This window comes from Gopherus flavomarginatus, chromosome 14, assembly GCF_025201925.1.
Source record: "Gopherus flavomarginatus isolate rGopFla2 chromosome 14, rGopFla2.mat.asm, whole genome shotgun sequence".
Lineage (NCBI taxonomy): Eukaryota > Metazoa > Chordata > Testudines > Testudinidae > Gopherus > Gopherus flavomarginatus.
The window spans coordinates 6688112-6713465 of NC_066630.1; the positions used below are offsets into that span (position 1 = coordinate 6688112).

A 25354-nucleotide genomic window follows, 5' to 3' on the forward strand; every position below is an offset into this window, starting at 1 on the left:
ACTGCACGAATGGGAAAATTAAAGTATTCGGAAAATGCGATTATACTTCTGACATCGTCAATATCCTACAGTATAACATTGGTATCCTGCATGCTACTGGGATGTGCCCATTGGAAAGACTTATAGACAGAACTCTGTAAAGAAGATAACGTACGTTAGTTGGAAGTGAGCTGTGATTCTTACACATCTCATTGGTGAGAGGTTCATACCTGCCTTTAAAGTGGCTATTTTGAGTAGATAGATGAGGGTTTTGTTTCTTCAGAGAGCCTGCCCAGTTGTAGGAGATGCATCCCTCAGAGGTTAGCTGTTCCTGGGAGTTAGGTACAAGTTTGCTTTCCCAAACTTCAGCCAGCAGGTTTTGTTCACTTGCTCAGTGCATGATGTACATGCACAATGTCATGTAACCTGAGGTCTGTTGCTGGTTTGTAATAACACAAAGTAATGCCAACGGACAGTCCACCCCACATGCTTTTCCAGAGGATGTTCAATTTGCAAATAAGCCTTTTAGTTTCCCTCAAGTACTAAGAATCAGTCTCCAAATTAGAGCCACCTCAGTGCTTGGGAACAATGCATTTACATAGGCTCCCAACGGCTTAAGAACCTCACTGGGAGTTCCTTGCCTTCACGGAAAATCCAAGGTTCAGTAAGGGAAGATACAGTGGAATTAAGAATAAATATACCCAGCTCCCATGAGCGTAGCTGGTTAGTCCCACTGTCCAATTACCGCCTAATCTGTGCATATTCTGGATTGCTGAAATCCTGCAACTCGTTCTCTTCAGATTCTTCTTCACTGTCTTCCTGCCTCTGCAGAGTGCTCCGAATGCTCTAGAAATGAAGACGTAGAAAGCCATTATGCAGCCTACCATTTTGATCTCCTATCTCGTCTATTCTGCTATAGGTTTCCTTTAGTGAGGTTACTCCAGAATTGTACCAGTGAGCCTGAAATCTGACTTTCAGGCTACCAGTAAGAGGGGACCCAAGCGAAAACCCCAGATCTAAAACACCCCTCAGACTTTGGGGAAACATAGATCTGAATGTGAACTTTGATGCTTGGGCCTACAGTGCTATATTTACTTAGTTACATGATCCAGCCGATATCTGACTCTGTGCTGCACAGACATCTAGCCAGGGTGTAGGACCAGGTCCTGGTAAACAAAAGCAAGCCACGCTGGAACTTGAGCTGTGTAGGAATCTGTTTTTGTCTTAATAAATGTCTCCCATTCAAGAAAACTGTGATTCCGTATATCATGACCAAGCCCATCTCTGATCATAGCTAGAGTTGTGTCAAATTGGCTGGGGTGAACTTGGACAAGGGTGGGGTTTAGCTAGATAAAAGAACCCCCAAATTTCTCCACAGCTTAGTGACCCCCATGAAGTTCTTAGTTGTTCATGAATTTGCTACAAAATAATATTTTCTCAGCACATATCTGTTAAGTATTTGTTTAAATTTCCTGGACCTTTTTCACTGTGTGACACTTCCTTGATCGTCATGTGCCAAGATGCTTGTCTGGGTGCTTTTTAATAGCAGCTGGTTTATATTTTGGTAAACAGGGCAGGAGCTGTTAAATGTCCTTCCTCCTTATTTATAACTTTCAAAATCGGTTCTAATAGGAGCCTAATTTATGCCAGTTCCCCAAATACGGATAAGCTGGGCTCCTTTGGCCAAATACTCCTGTTGTTATTAACCACGTTTACTTGGTAGTGCCTAAGGACCAACTAAGAATGGGCCCTGCTGCGCTAGGTGCTGCCCAAACACCGAACAGGAGAAGTTCCCTGCCAGAAGAGCTGACCAACTAGAGCGACAAGGCAGACAGAGGTTGAGGGAAGGGGTAGAGCATGCAAGTACAGTGAGCAATGTGATGACAAATGTCATGTTAATGCCACGATTATTTTGCAGGGAGGGGAGGAGTAGCAGAGAAAGGCTACTAGGATGATCAGAGGAATAGGGAACCTGCCTTATGAGAGGAGACTTAAGAAGCTTGGCTTGTTTAGCCTAACAAAAGAAAAGCTGAGGGGAGATCTGATTGCTGTCTGCAAATACATCCGAGGGATAAACACCAGGGAGGGAGAGGAGTTGTTTTAGTTAAGGGCCAGTGCTGGCACAAGAACAAATGGATATAAATGGGCCATCAATAAATGTAGGCTTGAAATTAGACAAAGGTTTCTAAGCGTCGGAGGAGTGAAGTTCTGCAACAACCTTCCAAAGAGGTAGTGGGAGCAAAAAACCTAACCTGTTTTAAGACTGACCTTGATATATTTATGTTGCAATTGCCTACAATGGCATATGGCCCATCCGTGACTGCTATCATCAAATATTTCCAGCAGCTGGAGATGGGACACTAGATGGGGAGGGCTCTGAGTTATTACAGAGAATTCTTTCGTAGGTGTCTGGCTGGTGAGTCTTGCGCACATGTTCAAGGTCTAACAGATTGCCATAATTGGGAAGGAATCTCCCGCTAGGTCAGATTGGCAGACATCCTGGGTTTTTTGCCTTCCTCTGAAACTTGGGGCAGGGGTCACTTGCAGGTTTAAACTAGAGGAAATGGTGGATTCTCTGTAACTTGATGTCTTTAAACCAAGATTTGAGGACTGCAGTAACTCAGCCAGAGGTTAGGGGCCTACCATAGAAGTGTGTGTGTGGGGGTGGGTGTTAAGTTCTGTGGCCTGCGGTGCGCAGGAGGTCAGACTAGATGGTCATGATGGTTCCTTCTGGTGCTAGAGTCTGAGCTAGGAGGGGCTCAGCTAAATGGAAAGAAAAGGAAAGGAGTAGGGGCACAGGGAAGGAGGGAAGAGACTGCGAGGGAGGGAGACTAGGGTGACCAGATGTCCTGATTTTATAGGGACAATCCCAATTTTGGGGTCTTTGTCTTATATAGGCTCCTATTACCTCCCACCCCGTCCTGATTTTTCACATTTGCTGTCTGGTCACCCTAAGGGAGACAGCTAGAGAAAACAGCCAATCAGCAATGACTCCAGTGTTTGTCTGGGAGTAAGTGAGTGACGCTTTGGCCCCCTTCAATCTCCATGAGCTCAGCTTTGGAGGTGGTGACAGCCACGCTCCTCTTCAGGGGTCACTTCTCCCCTCTCCCCTGAGTGGTTTGAATTTACTTTCTTTGAGCACTGGGGTGGGGGTGAGGGGGCGGTCTCAGGTTCTAATCCAAGGCCAAAATCTTATTAGGGCACAAACAGCATATCGCTGCATCTCTCTCACCTGGCTGCTGGTGGACCATGGCAGGGTGGAGGAAGGGTGCGTGGTACTCATTGGCCTGGCATTGTAATTTCCAGAAGCAATGTGGATCTTCGCTCTGAAATCCTAGCAAGGCAACACACCAACGGTGAAGGTCAATGCCAGCCGTAGATGAAGACCTGGCGTGCGAGCGGGTGTCTCCCGCATAACAGTACAGTGAATAAATGCGCGCTAGCCAAGGAAGCTGTGCGAGCTCAGTTTCTGGGACTTTCCTAGCTGCTGTATAACTAGCACACAGGGCAAAATTGGGAGCAAATGCAAAACAGCTGGGAGAGAGAGTTGGCAAACTCAGCTTGATTTAATCAAACCAAAGGCACTGGCTTGTGCCAGGGGTGGGCACTTGCCACTAGCCCTTAAGAAGCTGTGCGCTTTTCCCTTCATTGCTGTGTAGGGTCAGACCATGACCCTGGCTCCTTCATAGTGGCTTGTGCCCTGGGGGTTCCTAGCAGCGAGCAGTCCTTGCTGCATCTGTGCATGGTGCCTGCATGAAGGGGAAGGTGCCTTGTGCCCTGTGCTCCTGCTTACAGGCTGGACACAATCGGCCACTAAGCATCCTCTGGATTAGGCCAGAAGTGTGCAAGTGCGTGAACAATATACACGCAGAGCTGGCACTATACTGGGTTAATGTGGGGAGTATCTTCTTGTAGACGGATGGACTTGATGAGGCTTTTTTATCTGAGATGATCCCGTGTGATGGAAAATTATAGGCGCCTCAGAAATACAAATTGCTCATTAAAATCTTATCTCCTTGTGAATAAAACATGCACATGAGTGATATGCTGTACTCAAGCTGCGGGGGAAGGGCCGGAGGGGGAGGTTACATCTGATCTAGTGAGTGTGGATACCATGGCCTAAGCTGAAGCTGGGACTCAGGATTCCTGGGTTCTCTTCCACAGACATATCATCCAAGGTCAAAAGTCAGGTCACTGCCGTGTGCCTCAGTTTCCCCATCTGTATATTGGGGATGATGATACCTACTTCTAAGAGGTGTTAGGGATTCATTTACTGTTGGCAACATGTTTTAAGCTCTGGTGATAGACATGGCTGCCCAAATGTTCTAATAGAACGGTGCATTTCCAACCCGCGTACCTCCATATCTCTTTCAAAGTCATAAGCGTCCAGGTTCTGGAAGGCGCTGGAATAGACCTCGAGAGCCTTGGCGTGGAAAACCATCTCGATGGTGACAAAGTCCGAGAAAATCTTCTGCAAGAAAGGAATGTGGGGGTGGGGTGTAACATGGGCCAGCCCTTTCCTACTCCTAATTATCCAAACCCCTTGAAATATGAGTTGTATTGAAAGCACCAAGTACCTGCCCTCTTCCCCAGCATTGACAGCACTTAAGGGCGCCCCCTTTGGCCAGTTAAGGAGTGGCATCACAGGGATCTGGAGGGAGTTCCATTTGCTCTGCTTTGACCATATGGATGGTGGCTGCAGCCAGAGACTAAGGCCTTGGCTACACTGGCGCTTTACAGCTGCAACTTTCTCGCTCAGGGGTGTGAAAAAACACACCCCGAGCGCAGCAAGTTACAGTGCTGCAAAGTGCCAGTGTAAACAGTGCCCCAGCGCGGCTCCCAGCGCTGCAAGCTAATCCCCACAGGGAGGTGGAGTACGTACTGGCACCACAACCACACTCGCACTTCAAAGCGCTGCCGCGGGAGCGGTCCCACGGCAGCACTTTGGAATTTCGAGTGTAGCCAAGCCCTAAAAGGAAACAGGTGAGGAAATGAGGAGGAATGAACCCCAACTCCAAAGTGTGGTCTCTGTACAGTCAAAACTGCTCCTAAAAGCCCTTATTCCCCAGATCAAACGGAGCCCTAATCCAGCTGACACCCGGGGGAATATAGGGACTTTTAAGACAAGGGACCATTGTAATCATCTTCTAGTCTGAACTCCTGTAATTCAGGCCAGAAAACCTCACCCAGAGATTCCTGCACCAAAGCCAAGCTAGAGCAAATCTTTCAGAAAGAAATGTCCGGTCTTGATTTAAAGGCTTCAAGGGATGGAGAATTGACCACATTCCTAGCTAATGTGTTCCAGTGGTTAAAATGACCCTCAGAGTTTAGAAAAAACATGCAACTTATTTCTAGTCTGAATTTACCTAACCAGGGCCGGTGCAACCATTTAGGCGGTCTAGGTGGTTGCCTAGGGTGCTGAGATTTGGGGGCGCCAAAAAGCGCCCCCCAATTTTTTTTTAAATGGTTGAGCAGCCGCTGCTGCTGGGACAGAGAGGGAGTCTGAGCTGCCGGCGGCAGCCGGCAGCCCAGGGTGTTCCCCGGGTCAGGGCGCCGCCGCGGCAGCCAGCAGCCCAGGGGGTCTCTCAGGTCAGGGTGCTGCCGCGGCAGCCGGCAGCCCAGGGGGTCCCCCGGGTCAGTACGCCGCCGCGGCCAGGGCCAGCTTTAGGAAGTGCGGGGCCCAATTCAAACAGTTTCGACGGGGCCCCGGCAGAGATGACAAAAAAAAACAACACGTGGGGCTTGTACTCACCGGGTGGTGCTCCAAGTCTTCGGCAGCACTTCGGTGGCGGGTCCTTCACTCGCTCCAGGTCTTCAGCGGCACTGAAGGACCTGCCGCCGAAGTGCCACCGAAGACCCAGAGCAAGCGAAGGACCCACCGACGAAGTGCCATGGATGAACCAGAGCGCCGCCAGGTGAGTAAAAATTAAAAAGGCGCCTCTAGCCAGGGAAGGGATTCTCACTGGGCACGGGGCCCTCTTAGGTGTGGGGCCCGATTCAGGGGAATGGGTGGAATTGGCCTAAAGCCGGCCCTGGCAGCCCAGGGGGTCCCCCGGGTCAGAGCGCCGCCGCGGCAGCCCGCAGCCCAGGGGGTCCCCCGGGTCAGGGCGCCACCGCGGCAGCCCGCAGCCCAGGGGGTCCTCCCGGTCAAGGCGCCGTTGCCGGCAGCCCAGGGCTTCCTCTGGGTCAGCGCACCAGCAGGGCTGCCCAGAGAGGGGGGCAAGAGGGGCAATTTGCCCCAGGCCCCGCAGGGGCCCCCACAAGAGTTTTTCGAGGCCCCTGGAGTGGGGTCTTTCACTCACTCTGGGAGCCCCGAAAAGCTCTCGCAGGGTCAGGGCCCCTGGAGCTTCTTCTGCTCCTGGTCCTCGCTGGCAGGGGGGTCCTTCCGCTCCGAGGCGGAAGGACCCCCAGCCGGTGAATTACCGCCGAAGCGGGACCCGCTGCCGACATGCAGCCCAGTCTTCGGCGGTAATTCGGTGGCGGGGGGCCCTTCCACTCTGGGACCAGTCGCCGAAATGCTCCGGTGACCCGCGGCGGGGGCCCTCTGCCACAGAATTACCGCTGAAGACCCGGCTGCACTTCGGCAGCTGGTCCTGCTTCGGCGGCAATACGGCGGTGGGGGCGCCCCGCGGTGGGCCTCCGGGGCACTTTGGCAGCAGGTCCCGGAGCGGAAGGGCCCCCCGCTGCCGAATTACCACCAAAGCGGGATCCCCCCCTGCCGCCGAAGACCCCAGGCCCCTGGAATCCTCTGGGCTGCCCTGGCGCGCCGCTGGCAACCCAGGGAGATCCCCTGGGTCAGCACGCCGCTGCCGGCAGCCGCCAGCCCAGGGGTTCCACTGCGCAGTCCTGCTTGGAGAGGATGCGGAGCAGAGGTGAGCTGGGGTGGGGAGGTACCGCAGGGCTCCTCAGGCCAAGGGGTGAGGAGCTGCCACGGGGAGCTGCCACGGGGGCGGGCGGCACACTTCAGAGCAGGGGGGGGGCGGGGAGCTGCTGCAGGGCTGGGGGGGGCGCAAGGTGGAAGTTTCGCCTAGGGCGCGAAACTTCCTTGCACCGGCCCTGGGTAGCACAGCTGGGACTAAACCCAGGTGCCCAACCCAGGTGCACTACCCACTGGGCCGAGCTGGGCCTCCTACACATCGCCAGCAAAAAGGAAAATCACTGAGCATTGCAGGAAGAGGGCTGCCAAGGCAGGTCAGCAGCAAAGAGCAGATCATGCCCAGGCTAGTATTCAAAGGGTCTCAGGATCAGATTCCACACCCTGGCTGCACTGGGGACCTGCCTGGTGAAAGGCACTGGCCATAAGACTGGAGGGGCTGAGGGAAGAAGTAGCGCTCGTCTCCCATACGCCATGGAGATGAGCAGGTTATCAAACAGAGCTCGGCCCACGCAGCCCCCGTGCAGTGCCGTTATGGCCTTTAAAACCTGCTGCATCTGTTTAAGCAACTGCCTCTGGCTGCAGCAGCGCGGGTGGCTGAGAGCCCTGCACTGAGCCATGTCTGAACAGCTGCCTCCTCACCAGGGGGCAGCTCTGCACTTTGGTTAGATCTGCTCCTTGCGCCCCCGCCCCCAGCAAAGGAAAAGCATCAGGGAGCTCCCCCCCCCTACGGTGGTTCTGGCAGAAGTGCAATGAATACGCCTGTGCTCAGCAAGGCTAGACTAACCTCAGGCAACTGCACTGTGTGTTATAAAACCAGGCTTGTCCGCTCAGCTCCTTCATGATCCCCTGGCCACACCATCTCCCTTCCAGGGCTGGTGCAACCATTTATGCGACCTAGGCGATTGCCTAGGGCACTAGGAATTGGGGGGGGCGCCATTTTCTTCGGCAGTGACCGCGGCAGATGGCTCTTCGGCTACCATGTTCGCCACCAGCATTTAGACGGAGAGAGCTGGGGCAGGGGGGCGCGGGGAGGGCCGCCTGCAGCAAGTGGGGGGGGCACGCAGGGGAACTCCCTGCCCCAGCTCGCTCCTTCCCCGCCTCCTTCCCAAGCACGCCGTGGCTGCTTCACTTCTCCCGCCTCCCAGGCTTGTGGTGCCTAAGCTGATTGGCGCAGCATGCCTGGGAGGTGGGAGAAGTGAAGCAGCAACATAGTGCTCGGTGAGGAGGCGGAGCAGGGGTAAGCTGGGCCGAGGGGTGTGCCTGAAGGTGGAGGGTGGGGGGCTGCCATAGACGGGGCGCCACTATGGGGGGGGGCGCCTCAGGGCGGGGGCTCGGGGACGGGGGAGGGCGCAAGGTGGAAGTTTTGCCTAGGGTGTGAAACATCCTTGCACCGGCCCTGTACCTAACGTCAACTTGTAGTCACAAGATCTTGCTATGCCTTGTCTGATTGATAGAAGAGGGCTCTTTGCTCTGTCTGCTCTTAATCTTCTCTTTGAGAAGCTACATAAATTTAGTCTTTCACTGCAGGGCAGGTTTCTCAGACCTTGAATTTTTCTTGTAGCTCTTTTCTGAACCCTTCACAGCACACTTTACCTGGATGTCTTTCAGTTTCTGTTTCTGGAACTCATCAATGGTTTCCTCGAGCTGCTGGGTGGTGCGGCTGGCGTCTACTGAGGCTTTGTGCACGTTTGACTCAGCCTGAGAAAAATCACAAGGGAAACACAGCATCATATGGTTCCTACGCTGTTCCTTCAGCTCCAGAAGGGGTTAACTTGGGCATCGGGGAGCAAAGGCAGCTCAGTGGGTGCAGAGTATAGAATTACAAGACTGGGCCTTCAGAGAGGAAGGATGATCCAGTGGTTATGGTACAAGCCTAGATCCTGGAAACCAGGGTGCACTTCCCTGCTGTGCCACAGACTTCCTGAGACCTTGGGCACGTTCTCTATCTTCTCTGTGCCTCAGTTCCCCATCTGTACAATGGGAACAACAGCACTGCCTTACCTCCCAGGGGGTTGTGAGGATAAATACATTCAAGATTGTGAAGTGCTCAGATACTCTGGTAATGGGGAGCATACAGATCCCTAAGGTGGGTAGACAGGCCAGAGGCACTGCCGCACCGGGACCAACAATGAGACCCAGACATGGTTACTGTGCAAGCCCCCCCATCTGTCAAATCCATAAGCCTCCCTGTCCCAGTGTGGAGGTGGTTGGGGGAATGACCGTGCCCTGGTAAACCCTCGTTATAAAGCAGCCCTGGGATTAATGCAAGTGGAGCAATGCTTGGGCTTGCAATGAGCAACCTTAAAAAGGAAGCGTTTGCCTTACTGCTGTGTAAATACCTCAGTCCAATATTGTGTTCAAGGGCCCGATCCTGCACCCATCACAGAATCCAAATGCCTCTGGATCTGACATTGGCTTGCGTTGATTGACCACAGGGTGCCGAACAGGAAACCTTTTAGGTTCCCATTGCAAAGCCAATACCACAATCAAGTAAATGGTTTCTTTTGAAACTCACCCAGTGTCTATCTCCTGGGACTGCAGCCACTCTGGGGGTGACGTGATCTCTCTCTGACGTATATACCTGGACCCTTCCATGCTTAGATCCCTGTTCTGTTTCACCACTTGATGGTGATATATGTGCATGCTTCTTAGCAGGCCTGACATTATCCAGCAGAGGGCAGTAGGGTATGCATGCTTCACGGGGGAACAGATCCATGGCTCAATGTGCCTTATAATGGCTGTAGTTTCATAAGCTTAAAGCCCTATGAAAACCTTTGAGAGATCTAGGCCAAATTCATCCCTACGGAGCTCTACTGAAACTGGCAGAGTGACAGCAGGGATTTAGCTAGCCCTTTTCCTTGAGAACCAATTCAGCCTATATGGCATATATGTTCTGCATGTGTCCCCTCCCTGTGATTTTTATCAGCCGGGGGTTTAATATGACCATAGGATCTTAGTTTTCTAAGGATTCATCTGCTCCTACTGCTTATTTCCCATCTGCCTATGATTTCCCCCTAATTCTCTGTATATGACTTTGCAATCATTTCCATCTTCAGATGGGGAACAAACAGAAGGTTCAGATAGTCATAGGGCCTGAATTTCAAAAAGCAGAGACCTGTTTTGTGTGTGCACTGACCCCACCCAGGCACCCGAGTTGACACATTTGCACATGCACATGGCCAGATAGGTGCCAGGGGCATATGTGGAGCCCAGTTTGTTCTTGCACATTCATAAGCCCACCTGCTGAGTAAGCCTTGAATTCTGCTTGTAAGGAGCTGGCACCTGGCCTCATGCATGTATCCTTAGTCAACGTAAATTAAGCTACAGAAGTACAATGCAGAGGATATCTGCTCTTACAGCAGCAGGGTTGCTTCTAGCTAGTATGTTTCTTAAAGCTTCTTATGAGGTGCTACTGGGTCCTGAACCAACAATTGTCTGTGGAGGGGTCAGGGCATCAGGAGTCAGGTCTTCCTTTTCTATTCCTAGGATAGGTTACATCTTCCTTCTGAATGCTGAGCTAGTTGCTAAAGCTGGAGACTGAGAATCAGGACTCCTGGGTTCTTTTTCTGGCCTGTCACTAACTTGCTGTGTGATCTTGGTTAAGTCACTTCCCCCCCACTTTGTGCCTCAGTTTCCCTGAGTTGTTTCAGCTTGTAAAATGGGGATAATGAGACTGACTTTCCTTGGTATAGTACTTTGAGATTTACAGTGGAAAAGCCCTATGTGAGAACTAAGTTTTGTTATAAACTACCCAGTGGTGGTTCCTCTAGGTGAGGGAGGTGGCTGGAAAGTGCAGCATAAGCAATCAGAAGGATATTTTTTGTGGGCATGTTGAGGGGGGTCGGATGCATCTCCACGGTGGCAGACACCCTCAGGGAGCCCTACAATGATTTTCCCTTCCAGTATAAAAGGTTCTATAGCTTGCACGACATCCCTCCTGCAGCTAGAAAGAGGGGAGGAAAGGCGCGAATGTCATTACAGGAAAATGGATGAGGCTTATGCCGGGGCTATTTCAGGTACTTAAACATGTGGCGTAAAATCTGGACCAGCGGAGCATGGCGCATCAGTGTGTTGATAAGAAAAGCAGCTGGGAGGTGAAATAAAGCCTGCCTTAGTGGGGGATCTCAGGTAGGGAAAAAGCAGAAGGGAAGCTGGCTGGCAGGGTGGGTGGATTTCAATGCTTTGTGGTGCTCAGTCATCCTTCTTTCTCCTTTGAATACAAAACTGTAGGATAAGCATCCGCCCAGCCCTGGCAGGCGATGCATCCAAATGTTAACCCTTTATGGTCATGCTGCACACATTACTGAGTAAACAGTGCGTCCACTGCGCATTCCTGCTGAGACCTCAGCCCCAATTCTCCTCTTCCACTGGTGTCAGTCAGGAGTCACTGCACTGACATCAGTGGCACTGGTCTAAACAGTGTACACGATAAATTAATCCCTACTAGTAGCGCCAGTTGAGATCTGGTGCCATTGTGCTAGGCTCTGCACATGTGTGTGGGAAGAGGAGAGGTGGTCACAATATTGATGGGGGGGGTGGGGTTCCATGAAAAATTTTGACTTTTCATTTAAAAAAAAAAATCCCTGAAAAATTTTCAGCCAAAACATTTTTGATTGTTTTGACAAAAAATCTAAATTTTCTGCAGAAAGCAGACACTTACCAAAAATGTGGTGTAACTGAAAACCCAATTTTCCATCCAAAAAAACCAGTTTTCACAGAGAACTTTTGACCAGTAAGAGAGAGTCCTTGCTCCAGTGTGCTTACAGCTTAAACCGACAATACAACCCAGGATGGGAGAAAAAAGTCTGATTCCAGTTTCTGGTGCTATTGGAAAGAATTGACTGCACCAACGCCATGCTGTGTTATAAATACCACAAGGAGGGGTAATGTTCTGTCCTGCCCTGGGTCGAGTGTGTCTCTTTAGCACTCACCTGTGCTTTATTCTGACAACCTTTTACTGTCCATTGCTTGAAATTATATCTTGGGCACAGGACAAATATTACGCTCAGAGGAATTTGTGCTTACCTGGGACTGACGTCAATAGTCAAGGAACAATCTGATGAGACAGGGAGAGTTTATAGACACACTGATCCTTGTGCTGGTGTCTGTGTGACTGGCTGAGCCCAGAATAACTAACTGAACCGAGCAGTTCTAGTCAGATGCTTGTGGGCAGGAAGGAATCTTGTGTTCTTACGCTGATTGCATTTCTGAAAGAGGATTTTCACCCTGGGGCAAACATGACAACTACTCCCCCATAAAATATAGGCTGAGCTTTGCCTGTGATTTGATTGGAGTGCCTTTTAAATAGTGCCAATCAGACCAGCATATCAGCCCGGAAGAAACACAATTTATTGCCTAGGGTGCCCATACCTCCTGTTTTGGCCAGGACAGTCCATTTTTTAAGCCCCGTCCTGGCTGTCCCAACTTTTTTGGCAATAGTGGGCATTAGTCCCGTTTTTACTCTTGGCAATTGGATCAGTTGGCAAGAGCAAACGGGACAAATGCCCACTTTTGTCAAAAAAGTGGGGTGCAGTGTGGGGGAATTTATGGGGGGGTATGTGAAGATGCCAGCCCCTTGTGTGGGAGGGGAGGCAGAGCTCACACAGGGGAGCGGGAGCAATGAGCCAAGGCTGCAGTGAACAGAGGGAGAGGGGCAGGTAAGGTTCCTGCAACCCCAGCCTCTTGCAGGGCGGGGCAGGTTTCCAGTGAACCCAGCATCACACGGGGGGCAGACAGGGTTCCAGGGACCCAAGCCTGGGGTGGGGGGCTGTCATGTTTTCAGCAACCCCAGCCTCACAGCGGGGGGAGGTGGGGAGAGAGCTTGGGTCAGCCCCACACGGTTCCTGTTTTCCCTTTGGGAAATATGATCACCCTAATATTGCCACATAGGGAGTGATCTCAGTGGAGGGAGGTGACCTGTCAGTGCAAACAACCGCTTTGTAGGAGCTTTTGCCCTTAAAGCACCTACAGAGCTGGTAGAAAACCCAGCAAAAATCATGACCTTTTTTTTTTTTTTTTTTTTTTTCAGATTTTTACTGTTTCTCCCCTCCCCCACCATTCACAAACCTCCAGCGACCTCTGTAGCAGGTGGAAAACCCACAAAGGTTCATGGAAAAATAGAGATGAAAATCTGCCAGGTTTTGCCCTGAAATTTGATTCCCCCCCCCCCCCCGCCGTCCCAATGGCATTGAAATTCAAAAAGTGTCAAGCAACTTTGTGCGTGTGCAAATGAGGAGCAAAACCTGAGTGCTTTTTGCATCTTGCCTCTTGGAGACAGGACCCTAGGGGAGCGTGAGTCTCTATGCTGCCCCATGTAGGAAGCTGAGCTGGGGGTCCTTGTGGTTCCCTAATCAGCATGGACCGCTGTGAATCTACAAGAGATAGTGACATCCAGCCCTTCTGGGGAGAGCCCATACTAGTCCCTGGATGCAATGTTTTGTTTCCAGAGGAGCTGGGCCTACACAAAGATATCCAACTACTTCTTTCCCCCTTGAGGATCTTTGGGACTTTCAGCTGAGAATTCCCTTCTTTGGAAAAGCTGCGGAAGGGGTTGCTCGTTTAAAATATTTGTCAGGCAGAGGGAAATCTCTTGAGCTGTGGAAATTATCCCTTTGAAAAGGTGTCCCACCCAGAAAGTGTGAAATAACAAGAGACAAGGTGGGTGAGGTAATATCTTTTATTGCAACAGTTTCTGTTGGGAGCAGGGACAAGTCTTTGAGCTGGCACAGAGCTGTTCTTCAGATCTAGGTTACAAACTGACCCACCTTGCGTTTAGATGAGACATTCTGGCTATCTTCTCCAGACCTGGGGAAGAGCTCAGTGTACCTCGAAAGCTTGTTCCACCAACAGAAGTTGGTCCAATAAAAGATATTGCCTCGTCTGCCTTACCTTTCTCATATCCTGGGACCAACACGGCTATAGCAAACAATATAATAAGGTGCGGGGATGGGGGGAGGGATATTTTGGAAAGGAACATTACCCTATTTCCCATTCACACGCCATTCAGTGAGGGCTGAGGTGGGGAAGCACTTAGAGTAGTTAGCTGAGCCCAAGATTTATGTGCAGAACATGGGTCTGGGAACGAATCTGAGAAGCGTGTGACCAGATTGGCGTCAAAATGTAGCACGTGTGAAATCTCCCCTTTCACATCTGCAGCTTGATAAGGAAGTGGTTTGGGAGGAGGTGGAATTGGCGGCTCATCACCTGACCCTCAATCCCATTGCATGCGTCTCATTTCTCTGAGCTCTGGTTAGTTCCCAGGGAAGCCTGTGGTTAGTTTACAACAGTCTGGGTTTTCCCTTACTGGGGTGGGTGGTTTCCTGACGCAGGTCAGTTTCCAACAGATTCTGTGGAACGTTCAGAAGAAACCACAATGAAACCTAAGATGCTGAGTCTGACTTCCTACCTCTGTGTTACTGATCAGCCAGCACCCCAGGCTGCCTAACTGAGTGCTAACTCTGCGCCTCTTGGATTTAGTAACGTGGCATAAAGGATACGAGGGTGTGTCGGTCTGAGGGTGACTTCTGCCGCAGTCTCTCCAGTTTCTCCAGTTGCTTTATCTCATTGTTTCGGACTTTGTTGAACCTCTTGATCTCTGCCTAGGAGATGAGATACGTATATTTGTGACAAGGCTGACATAGCCAGCTGGCTATGGGATGTGGCAGGGTTACTGCGATATGGCGCTTACCTGTGTCTGCTTGAGCTGGACTCCATACCGTTTCAGCGGCTCCACAACCTTCATTTCCAGTCTCTCCACCTAAAGGGGAAAGTCACACACTCAGTATGGCGGGGATATCATGTACTCGGTACAAACAGGGCTGGCTGATAGCCTGACAGGGTTGGTGACCACTAGCCACAAGGCAATGGCACTGCAATTGTCCTCTGCTCTGTCATCACCTCAGGGGATCCACATCATTGAGTCCTTGGTCTGTCACCACCGCTAATTACAGCAGGGACCTCAAAACAGACACTGGGCTGGCAGGCATGGACATGTTCCATGCAGGCCCCTGAACATCCATCAGATGGCAACACTAAAATGCTGCTGACCGGAGTTGGATTCAAACGAGACACCTGAGAGGTGAAAGGCCCTCTAACGCACTGCCACTTCCCTAACACAAAAGGCACAGCGAGGCATGGAAGAGGGTGAATCCTCCCCAAATAGTAACCAAAGAATGTCCCATAATCCCCTCAGAAGCAGAAATTGGGGGATGATGCAGAGCTTGTCAGCTTGGATAAGGGATAGATTCACCCCTAAAGTTCTTCCTCCTTAACTTGGTTCCTCCCTTCCAGGCTGGAAAGGACCAGGAAGATTGCACAGATCAATGCCCTCAGCCACTGAGCAGGGAAAGCAGCAATGAGCCCAGCCATCCTAGGACAGGACACTAGTTGCTAGTGTAATACTGACAGACCCAGGTTGTCGGCAGGCAGGATCAAACCTGGGACCTCTGGAGCTTAGTGCATGAGCCTCTACTGCAGGGGTGGCCAACCTGTGGCTCCAGAGCCACATGCGGCTCTTTGGAAGTTAGTATGCGGCTCCTTGTACAGGCACCGACTTCCAGGCTGGAGCTACCGGCACCAACTTTCCAATGTGCCGAGGGTGCTCACTGCTCAACCCCTGGCTCTGCCACAGGCCCTGTCCCCACTCCACCCCTTCCTGCCCCCTCCCCTGAGCCTGCCATGCCCTCACTCCTCCCCCTCCGTGCCTCCTGCACCCCATGAAACAGCTGATTGGGCAGGGGAGGCGCTGGGAGCAGGGAGGGGGAGCTGATGTGGGGGCGGTTGACATATTACTGTGGCTCTTTGGCAATGTACATTGGTAAATTCTGGCTCCTTCTCAGGCTCAGGCTGGCCACCCCTGCTCTACTGCATGAGCTAAAAGCCACGTGGCCCTTAGCTAAGGCTGTAGAGCAGACTCATTAATCTCTAAGTGGTCTCGGTGCCACTAGATGGGCCAGAACACCACATCCAGACGGTATGTGGGTTATACTAGCACAGCTTATCGACAGACAATTAAATGTTTACTGTTTCCTGTATTGCTCACATACAGTTCCATTGCTCCCTCAACGTGGAGTTCTATGATTACGGTCAGATTGTGCCTCCCTAGCTGTGATCACAATCCTGGCATAGTCAGTGTTGTGGGGGCTAGGCAGCTGCTTACCTCTGCCTGCCTGTAATCCTGCACTTTGGCCAGCTCTTCAGCAAAGTTCTTCATGGTGCTTCGCAGCTCAGGGTTCTCGGTGTTTGCATAGTCGATGAGCTGCTTCACCAGGAGATCTGACTTGTCCCGCAGCTTGGCTGTCTTCCTGGCGTAGGAGGCCATCAGTGTGCAGAACTGTCCAAAATATTTCTCTGCGTTGGCTACTGTGTTCTCCATGATCCTCACTTGGCTATCTCTGGGTAGGGAAGAGAAGAGCTGCATGTTGGGTTAGTTCACCATTAATGCTGGTATGACCCAACTTTAGAAACTTGAGCCCAGAGTTTTGCAGAATTTTTCTTGTGTGTGCATCAGAACCCCACTTTGTATGTATGCAATGGAGCGCACGCACACACACATACATATATATTTGGGTCTCAGGTGTCTATTGTTGGTCAACCACAAAAGGAACAACCCAAGTCAGAAATTCAATAAATCAGGCTGAATGGTTTGTTGCCCAAGACCTCTATGGTGACAATGTAAACTTGAAATGTTGGGCCACTTGTCTAGACTGCCTTTGAAACAGCTGGAGCAGTTTCCAGTATCAGGTCACATCCAGACCCAGTGTTTATGCTTAGTGACAACATTGTCAGATGCTCTTGTTTGGAATGTCTTGAGCTTCTAACTAGACCCAAAAGCTGTCCCAAACATTTTAAAGCATCAGTTGCGAGAGTTGGCTGTAATGTATAGGAGCAAGATTTGGGTTTTTGTCCAGCCGTACTGTTTCAGTCAATAATGGTTCCTAATGAGTCAGTTCATACTGTCTCCTTATCTCCATCCCACAGTGCCTTCCCTTGCTTTGAAAATGACCTCCCCATGACAGTGCTGGGCCTTATGGGATAGGTAATTGAGGGGTTCTAGCATAGGGCAAGCATGGCCTGCATTGTGCAGGAGGTCAGACTAGATGATCATAATGGTCCCTTCTGACCTTAAAGTCTATGAGTCTATGGCTTTAAGGGATTCCATAATGGACTGTGTCACAGCTCCAGGGCTAGCTGTGCCTGTCTCCTCTCTGGTCTCTGTCTACACTGCAATAAAAGACTCATGGCCTGGTAGTGGTTGGCCCAGGTCACCTGACTCAGGCTCGTGGGGCTCCAGCTACTGGGCTATAAAACTGTTATGTAGACACTGGAGCCCATTGTGTGAGCACTTGTGAAGGGAGAGGGTCTCAGAGCCCAGGCTCTAGCCTGAGCCCGGACATCTATGCTGCTGTTTTTAGTCCCGCAGCGTAGGCTCTGCAAGCCTGAGTCTGCTGGGCTGGGCTCTGAGACGTGGTGCCATAGGTTTATCGCTGTGTAGACATATCATCTGAACGCCCCCCCACCTCAGGTGTCAGGCCTCATGCTTTTCTCTCTCCTGGGGTGGAATTGCGTGATTGTCCCGCTCGGAGACCAGGACCCGGGCTACAGCACCCTGTGGATCACTCGTGCTTACTCGGTGGGTCCAGCTGGGTTTGGCAGCTGCAGTGATTCCCTTCAGGAGTCTATGAGCAGAGGTCCATAGTGACCAAACAGCGTCCGTAAACCAAAGTCTGAAGGACTAATCTTAAGAGCAGGAATAAAGCAAGGCATAAGAGAAAAAGGGTCTGCATAAGCCCAACCAACCTATGAGAGGAGCCCAGGATGGCCTAGCACTTCAGGCAACCTGGTGTGTGTCTGTGGGTGTTCCCTGAACAGCCCCCTGACAAGTGCCCCCTTCCTCAGGAGAATGACTTGTATCCCTGGGCTTTTTGGTTTTCTTTAGTGAACAGAAGTAGGACAACAGAGCCAATTGCTCTTGCATGCTCTCCGACGTGTCAGCCGCTGAGTGGCTATCTGAAGCCACTGTATCTTTCCTGCCCATGTGCAGTCAGCCTCTTAAATGCACCCCAGGTTTTCATACAGTAGCACACCCTAATCACAGTCAAACAAATACACAGGAGTCCTAAATTATTACAGAGCAGCCCATTGTCCATCACAGCACTATCAAAAGTAATGTGGATCGGCTAAACCCAGGCCCCACGCTAGTTTTGCTGGCATGGGTGGAAAATGTTTTCAGTGCCCCATTTTCCCCTTCCGCCATGAGTGGCCAAGAGGGAAAAAAAATCACCCCCCAAAAAATCCAAGCAACCTGCCCACCCTGGTGGCCAATCAGCAGAGGTGGAAAAAAAAGTCTGAGAGGCACAGCATTATAGCAAACCCTGTGAAAGTTAGCACCTGAGGCAACCGCCCCATTTGCCTGCCCTTAAAAGCAGCCTGGATTAAACTATTGCAAGGTTTGGGGAGTGCCATTTCATGGCACAGTTTCCTCACTTAGGGGATATGCTTTCACCCAGGTCTCCCTGTTTGCTGGTAGTTTGAACCCACCTAAAAACATGGGGGTTCCAATTTTGCAGACTTTGCACCTGCAGATATATTCTGGGTCCACGTCTTAGCACTGGGATGACATGCTAGCAGGATAAATAGCCTCTCCTGTGCTGCTACTTGCATCTGCAGTTTATTTGAGATACAAAAGTGCACCCATGAAAAGGAGGCTGGGTAGCTGAAGAATTACCTCTTGGTGTAGCCTGGCTTCTAGGGGTCTGATATTTGGCGTTGTGTGGCTGCCCTTTGGTGCAGCTAAGCCCCACACTGGGCAGCTCGATGGACTCATCTGGCATGTATGTGATCTGCATAGTACAACCATTGAGACTTGAACCTAGAGCCTCATGGTCAATAGCAGGGCGGGCGCTTCCATTTAGACGACCTAGGCGGTTGCCTAGGGCGCCAGGATTTGGAAGAGCGGCATTTTGCCGCCCTCGATGGCAATTCGGCGGCGGGGGGTCCTTCTGCGCTCTGGGCCAGCGGCGGCAATTCTGCGATGGGTCCTTCACTTGCTCCGGGACCCGCCACTGAAGTGCCTCGAAGACCGGGAGCGCGGAAGGACCCCCCGCCGCAGAATTGCCGCCAACGACCGGGAGTGCGGAAGGACCCCCGCCTATGGCGCCAAAAACCCTGGCGCCGCTCCTGGTCAATAGACAGCAACTGTTCCAGGCTAGCTAAAAACAAGGCTCTCCTTGAGTCATTGGGAGCGGTGCTAAACTCCGCTCTGCTCTGCTCACATCTCCCAGCTGCATTGCCCTGTATGGTACTGGTGGGCTTAAGCCGATTATTGAATGCTCCTTTCATAAACTTCAAATCCGCGCCACTTCATCCTATCTAGAAACCCAAATCCTCACGCTATCAGTGTAAGACCTTCCTAAATTCTTTTAAGAGCAGTATTAATGGAAAGATACAGCTGCAGTCTGCCTAGTGCTCCCAGCAGCTCTGCCAAGAGTGCTGCAGCTGTGCATCATCTAATAAAGCCTGTTGGTCTCCATCATGCGAGCTTGACTCATTGCCACAAAAGACCAGGGGGCCTTAAATTTCTCAAGGCTCAGAGCTGTAGTTAAGTGCCTTCCCCCGACCTCATGCTGAAAATAAATCGTTTGCTGCTTTAGGCAAGGTGGGACAATGCTCACCCCTCCCAGGCTTGCTGCAATGAACAAAGTCACTAAACATTGCTGCCCCTAGGCCTTTCTGTCTCTTCTGTGTGGTGCAGCCAGTCAGGTTTGCACTGTGATTTTACTGCACTCAGTGTCGGCTCCTCCTTACAGGAATGGAGTGACAAATTGGAGGGAGTTCAAAGACATGGCCAGTGAAATGAGCAGGGGTTAGAGCAGCGGTTCGCAAACTTTTTGGCCTGGGGGCCGTATTGGATTTTGGAAATTGTATGGACGGTCGGTTAGGGGAGGGGGTCATAGCCTGGCCCCCACCCCCTATCTGCCCACCTTGGGACTCCTGCCCCATCCACCCCCCCTGTTCCCTGATGGCCCGCAAGGACCCCTGCCCCATCCACCCCACCCCCCCACTCCCTGTCCCCTGACTGCCCCGGAACCCCTGCCCCCTACTGCCCCATCCAACACCCCCTCATTCCTGACAGCCCCCCGGGACCCCTGCCCCATCTAACCACCCCTTTTCCCTGTCCCTGACCACTCTCAGAACCCCTGCCCCTGACTGCCCCCCGCCACCCCATCCAACCCCCCCCTCATTCCTGACGGACCCCCTGTAACCCTTGCCCCGTCCAACACCCCTGTTCCCCGCCCTCTGACCGCCCCGACCCCTATCCACCCCCCCCACCCCCTGACCACCACCCGCGTACTCCCCTGCCCTCTATCCAACCTCCTCACTCCCTGCCCCCTTACTGCGCTGCGTGGCGCATTGGTAGCTGGTGGTGCTACAGCCACACCACCCGGCTGGAGCTGGGCCACTCCGCCATTGCCACCACGCAGCACAGAGCACCAGGTCAGACCGAGATCTGCTGTTGCGCTGCCCCTGGAGCTCGCAGCCCCATCGCACAGAGCATTGCGCCAGCGGCACAGTGAGCTGAGGCTGCGGGGGAGGGGCTGGGGCTGAGCCTCCCGGGCCAGGAGCTCAGGAGCTGGGCAGGAGGGTCCTGCAGGCTGTAGTTTGCCCATCTCTGGGCTAGAGGGACTGACTTAAGAGCAAAGATGGAAAGAGCTTAAAGGTGCATAGTTTGGCTGAGAAGGAGAGATGTAACAGTCTACAAAAGGAGCAGAATTATTTAGTGTAAATACATCAAGGCCCTCAAAATCCAAAGGGACGGGGGTCTCTATAAAAACCTAAAGATGATGGAATCAAGTTGGAGAAATGTAGGCTGAATATCTGGAAATATTTCCTGACAGTTGGATGTTCTCCCAAGCTGCAGTGGTCCACCAGGGAACTGGCAGGAAGCCCAAACAGGACTGGATGAAATACTAGATATGTTGTGGAGAACACCCTGAATTGGTAGGAGGGACCTAGCTCTCCTCAACTCTTTCCTCTCTAACTTCTGCCTTGCTCTCCTTCCACAATAACACCTCACTCATCCATGCTATCCACGTGGGCTATGCCGTAAGAGGTACACCCACGGTTCTCCAGTGCTTGCATTCCACAAACCACAGTGTGTGTGCGTGTGTGCGTGTGTGTGTGTGTGTGTGTGTGAGCGAGAGAGACTGAGACTCAGGGATCCATCCACTCTGTCCCCGTCTGTTACTCCCCACTCAGGTAGGCTAAAAAATGCCAATGAATTTTGTGGAGAGTTGGAAACATTTTCTTGTTCCCCCCTTTCCCCTAAATTTCCCCTTAAAGAGTTTCAGGTTTTTCAATAAAACTGAAAACCAAAAATTATTCAGTTTTTGCAAGCCAATTTGTGTGTGTGTGTGGGGGGGGGTGTTAATTGGCTTTCAGTCAAATGTTTCATTTTCCCAAAAACCTGAAAAGTTTTCTGTTCCAATTGTTTATCCAGAACTGGAATATTTTGACCAACATGACAAGTCTCGTGGAAAAATTTTGTTTCCATTTCTCATCCAAAACGCGTTGTGACAACCAAGATGTGGATGAGCGCTAGTTTGCGCATTTTAATTCTGCGGAGGGCTGCCTGGGTGGCTAGCGATGGGCCATGGCCTGGGAACTGCTGCCTGACGTGACTCAAACCTTGGAAACACACTCCTTCGCATTCATGTGTGCTAGGAAAAAGGAAAAGGTCCCTAACAGTGAAACCTTAACTGGGTGTGGCCTTCAGCAGAAGCCATCCAAGCTACTGAGAGCTGTGTGCTTTTGGGGACACAGTGATGGCACTTTGCAGCCTAGCCTGATCTCTCCCTGGACCACATGGGGCAAATAGCTCTGCCAGGTCCGGTCGCAGGGTGGTGGTGGGGAAGGGAGAAGGAGGCTTTCTGCCAGATCCTCTCACCTTGGCAGTAGTGCTGGAGGGGGAAGTAAGTTACAGCCAGACTCCTGCCTCCAGGAGCCTGGGAATCTCTAGGGACCCAGTGTTTTCTGTTCTCTTGCTTGAGGCCCTGCATTATAGGCTGGATCTTGGCTTTAGGTTCTGCTGTCAAACATCTGGCTCCAATACACTTCAGTGTATGTTTGTTGTCATAGTCTAACAGCTCCAGCAGATGCAAAGTTTCCAGAAGTTGCTGCTGCTTTACACAGTTCTTAAACATTGGATACATATAGAGGATGTTTCTCTTGCTCCACTTCTCCTTAGGGTTGCTATCTGCAGCTGTAGGTGAGAGCCCTTCGCCAAAGCTGAGTCTCCACGAGCTTGATGCTAATGCTTAAGGTCGTGTTTTCAGACATCCAGCTTCCCTCGTTAGTACGCCGTCACTTGTGCATGGAGAGCCAAACGATGCTAATTGAAGGAGTGTAGGTCTTGTTTACCGTTTGTATGTGTGAGTGACAATGAAAATTGCGGGTTGCAGGGGCGAGCATGCAAAGTGGTGAGTTGTGCAGAGACACGCTGAGGCCCTTGGCCCGGAGGTCACCTCAGGGTCACCAGAACACAAGCAAAATTTCCAGTTACAAGTCTATTGACTACTTCACAGCTACAGGCTGCTCCTGAGCTTTGTAGATTGCTCACGTTTATTTCCCAGGGTTCCCCAAAAGTCTTAGATAACAGCAGCTGTGCTAAATGTCCCCATTCTCCAGGTCCTTGCCATGCAAACCTCCCCCCACCTTCAACTATGCTCTGTGCATAAGGGTCTGTGTGCACTGCATCAGGGGGGTGACTGCAGCTTGAATGGATGGAGCTGAGCTAGCATTCATCTAGCTAGCTTGGATACCAGAGCAATGAAGCTATGGTCAGCGCAGGCTCCATCGTGGGCTGGCTGCGCAAGTAATTACCCTTGGTTCCAGGTGGTTTTGTACAGTCTGGGCTGAAGCCCAGGCTGCTGCAGCTTCACAGGTACCGGAGCTAGCTAGATTGAAGCTAGTTTGCTTTGCAGGCTACATGAGCTACAGTCACATCCAGTGATTGCAATGCAGCCTTTCCCTTTGAGAAAGCCTTGGGCTGTAGTGATATTAATGACCATCTCCCACTATGTGCCTTTAAAGCTCCAGGCTCCTCCTTCCCATTGTTGGGATGTGCAGCACAATCTTGGAGGGAACCTTGATGCATTTCAGAAATGTGGCTGAACTGAGCCTACCCTGTGAAGCTAGGTCAATATCACTGCACCTATTTCACAGAGGGGAAAGCAGAGGTCAAGTTAAGTGGCTTGCATCAGGTGGGACAAGAACCCAAGTCTCTTCACTACCAGCCTGCTGCTCTGTCCACCCAGACAAGCTGTCCTCCCTCACTGCAATGCCCCTATCAGAGGGGCAGCCGTGTTAGTCTGGATCTGTAAAAAGCGACAGAGTCCTGTGGCACCTTATAGACTGACGAAGTGGGTATTCACCCACGAAAGCTCTTGCTCCAATACGTCTGCTAGTCTATAAGGTGCCGCAGGACTCTGTCACTTTTTGTGTAATGCCCCTGTATGTCTCAGGGGAGCTTCCCGCCGCTCGCTGCAAGCTTCTTCCCTGGCAGGCACCATGGGAGGGGGACAAAGGGAAAGGACACCCCCAAGCTGCTGGAGCCCGGCCCGCTTACCTGGAAAGGACGATGTTCATGGCTGCAGGAGTGGGCCAGCCTTTCTATCACCGAGCAGTAACACTAGTTCTGGCTGCAAAGGGACCCACCGAAAGCACAGCTGCTCCTGACCTGGCTCAGGTGGCGCGCCCAGCCTGGTTGGCATGGCAACGCTACCAACAGAGAGCCTGGGATGTGGGTGGAGCCGTGGCTCTGGTTTCCAGGGGTAACTGGGCCTGTTCTGTGTCCCTGCCCAGCTTAGGGCTGTTTCCTCTTCAAATCTGTCCATATTAATGTGTGAATCTCCCCCGCCTGCTTCCGAGAACCAGCTTTGCCCCTCCCCTAGCACCCAGGCACCGTCCTTCCTCGGCCGGCTAGGTGTCAACCAGCAGAAGGTGGCCCCGGGAAGCAGGACAGTAGGGGGCAGGCCTGGCAGTTCGGGTCTGCCTGGTCTTTGAGTCTGCACAGGAGGGGTGATTTCGATGTCACCGATTCTCTATAGCCCCCATCAGTGCCAGGCTCGGCACTTGTACTTGCGTGGCTGCGCCCTTCCCCCATCTCAGCTGTGTTCTGGGGGAGCCCCCCACAGCCTCTGTTTTTTCCTGTTCTCTGCATCAGGGTGAGCCTTCTCCTGATGCACACTGCTCCCGCGGGCGCCCCCGAGTGCCTTCAGGGAGGGTGCGATGTAAAGGTCTCCCTCCGTGACCCCATATCTTGGAGGTGCCCCCACTGCAGCTCTCTCAACCCCAGCTGCTCTGGGGAAGCGAGGGGATGAATTTGTTCCTTTATAATGAATCATTAGTTTTATTACCCACAATGCCCACAGTGTCTTTCTCTGTTTAGCACAGTCCCTGCCACTAGGGAAATGCAGTCTCAGAGCTGAACTCCTGCACAACTAGACAGCTGGCCTGAAGGGTGGATTAAAACTGTCCTGGCCCTGAGCCACCCAAACACTGCCCTACACCCTGCTAGGGGCTGGAGGGATTTCTGCTTTGCTCCCCTCAGACAGCACAGGCGTGGCTAAGGCAGGGGTGACACGCAGCTAAGCCTTGCAGTCTCCCTCTTGGGGCACCTCGCAAGCTTCTGCCACTTGAGATACATTTAAACCCGGCCATGACACCGTGGCAAAATATCAGACCCTGGTTGTTGTACAGTTGACGTAGAAGCAAAAGTAGGTACTGGAGTCAAGATCCAGGGTTTTGAATATGAAACACTATCCTCCCACCCCCTCCCCTGAAACCTGGCGGGGCGTGTTTGGCATACAGGCTTCTGTTTCAGCCCATCGGCGCCGACTCCATGGGTGCTCTGGAGCTGGAGCACCCACGGGGAAAAATTAGTGGGTGCTCTGCACCCACCAGCAGCCAAGCTCCCCCTACCTCACCTTTACCTCCTCTACCGAGCGCGCCATGTCCCCACTCCTCTGCCTCCCTCCCAGCGCTTCCTGCCTTGCTGCCGCCAAACAGCTGTTTGGGGGCGGGAACGTGGCATGTTCAGGGGAAGGGGTTGGGGCAGGGATTTGGAGAAGGAGTCAGAATAGGGGCAGGGAGGGGGCGGAGTTGGGGCAGGGACTTTGGGGAAGGGGTTGGAATGGGAGCGGGCAGGGGCAGGAGTGGGTGGGGCAGGCGTGGAGTCAGAGCGGGGCCGGGGGCAGAGTGGAGTCGAGCACTCACCAGCAGGAGCAGAAGTCAGCATCTATGGTTGAGCCCCATGTCTAGTCCCTGCCTCCCCTTGTGTCGCATAGACATTAAGACCAGAAGGAACAATTGGGATCATCTTGTCTGACCTCCTGCCTAGCGCTGGCCAGAGACCCTCCCCCCTTGATTCCTGCACTGAACCTACAACTTCTGCCTGAGACAGAATGGATCACTTAGAGAGACGCCTGGGCACCAAGTGAC

The 25354-nt window shown here is 52.0% G+C and overlaps 2 protein-coding genes across 2 annotated transcripts in view; one reads left to right on the plus strand and one right to left on the minus strand.

The window, feature by feature from the left end:
* The window catches only part of LOC127034412 (meckelin-like), a 50821-nt gene extending 47584 nt beyond the window's left edge, over nucleotides 1-3237 (plus strand). The window contains exon 26 of the transcript XR_007769388.1: nucleotides 3179-3237. The gene's annotated coding sequence lies outside the window, so the exon portion shown is untranslated. The remainder of the gene's footprint in view (nucleotides 1-3178) is intronic.
* Nucleotides 19-23617, minus strand: CIBAR2 (CBY1 interacting BAR domain containing 2). Its single transcript, XM_050923245.1, has 9 exons — nucleotides 23481-23617; nucleotides 16014-16248; nucleotides 14544-14612; nucleotides 14353-14454; nucleotides 11882-11887; nucleotides 8450-8554; nucleotides 4337-4450; nucleotides 3212-3313; nucleotides 19-825 (listed from the first exon to the last, which is right to left on the minus strand). Exons 1-9 carry the CDS (start codon nucleotides 23498-23500, stop codon nucleotides 721-723), a joined length of 858 nt encoding a protein of 285 aa, XP_050779202.1. The 5' UTR covers nucleotides 23501-23617; the 3' UTR covers nucleotides 19-720.
* Between the last annotated feature and the right edge of the window lie 1737 nt (nucleotides 23618-25354).

Coding starts and splice junctions, on each gene's coding strand:
- CIBAR2 (XM_050923245.1), bottom strand. CDS start 23,500: ATGAACATCGTCCTTTCCAG. Junction 16,249..23,480: donor ATGAACATCGTCCTTTCCAG/GTAAGCGGGCCG, acceptor TTCCCTACCCAG/AGATAGCCAAGTGAGGATCA. Junction 826..3,211: donor CATGGTCCACCAGCAGCCAG/GTGAGAGAGATG, acceptor CTTCATTTCTAG/AGCATTCGGAGCACTCTGCA.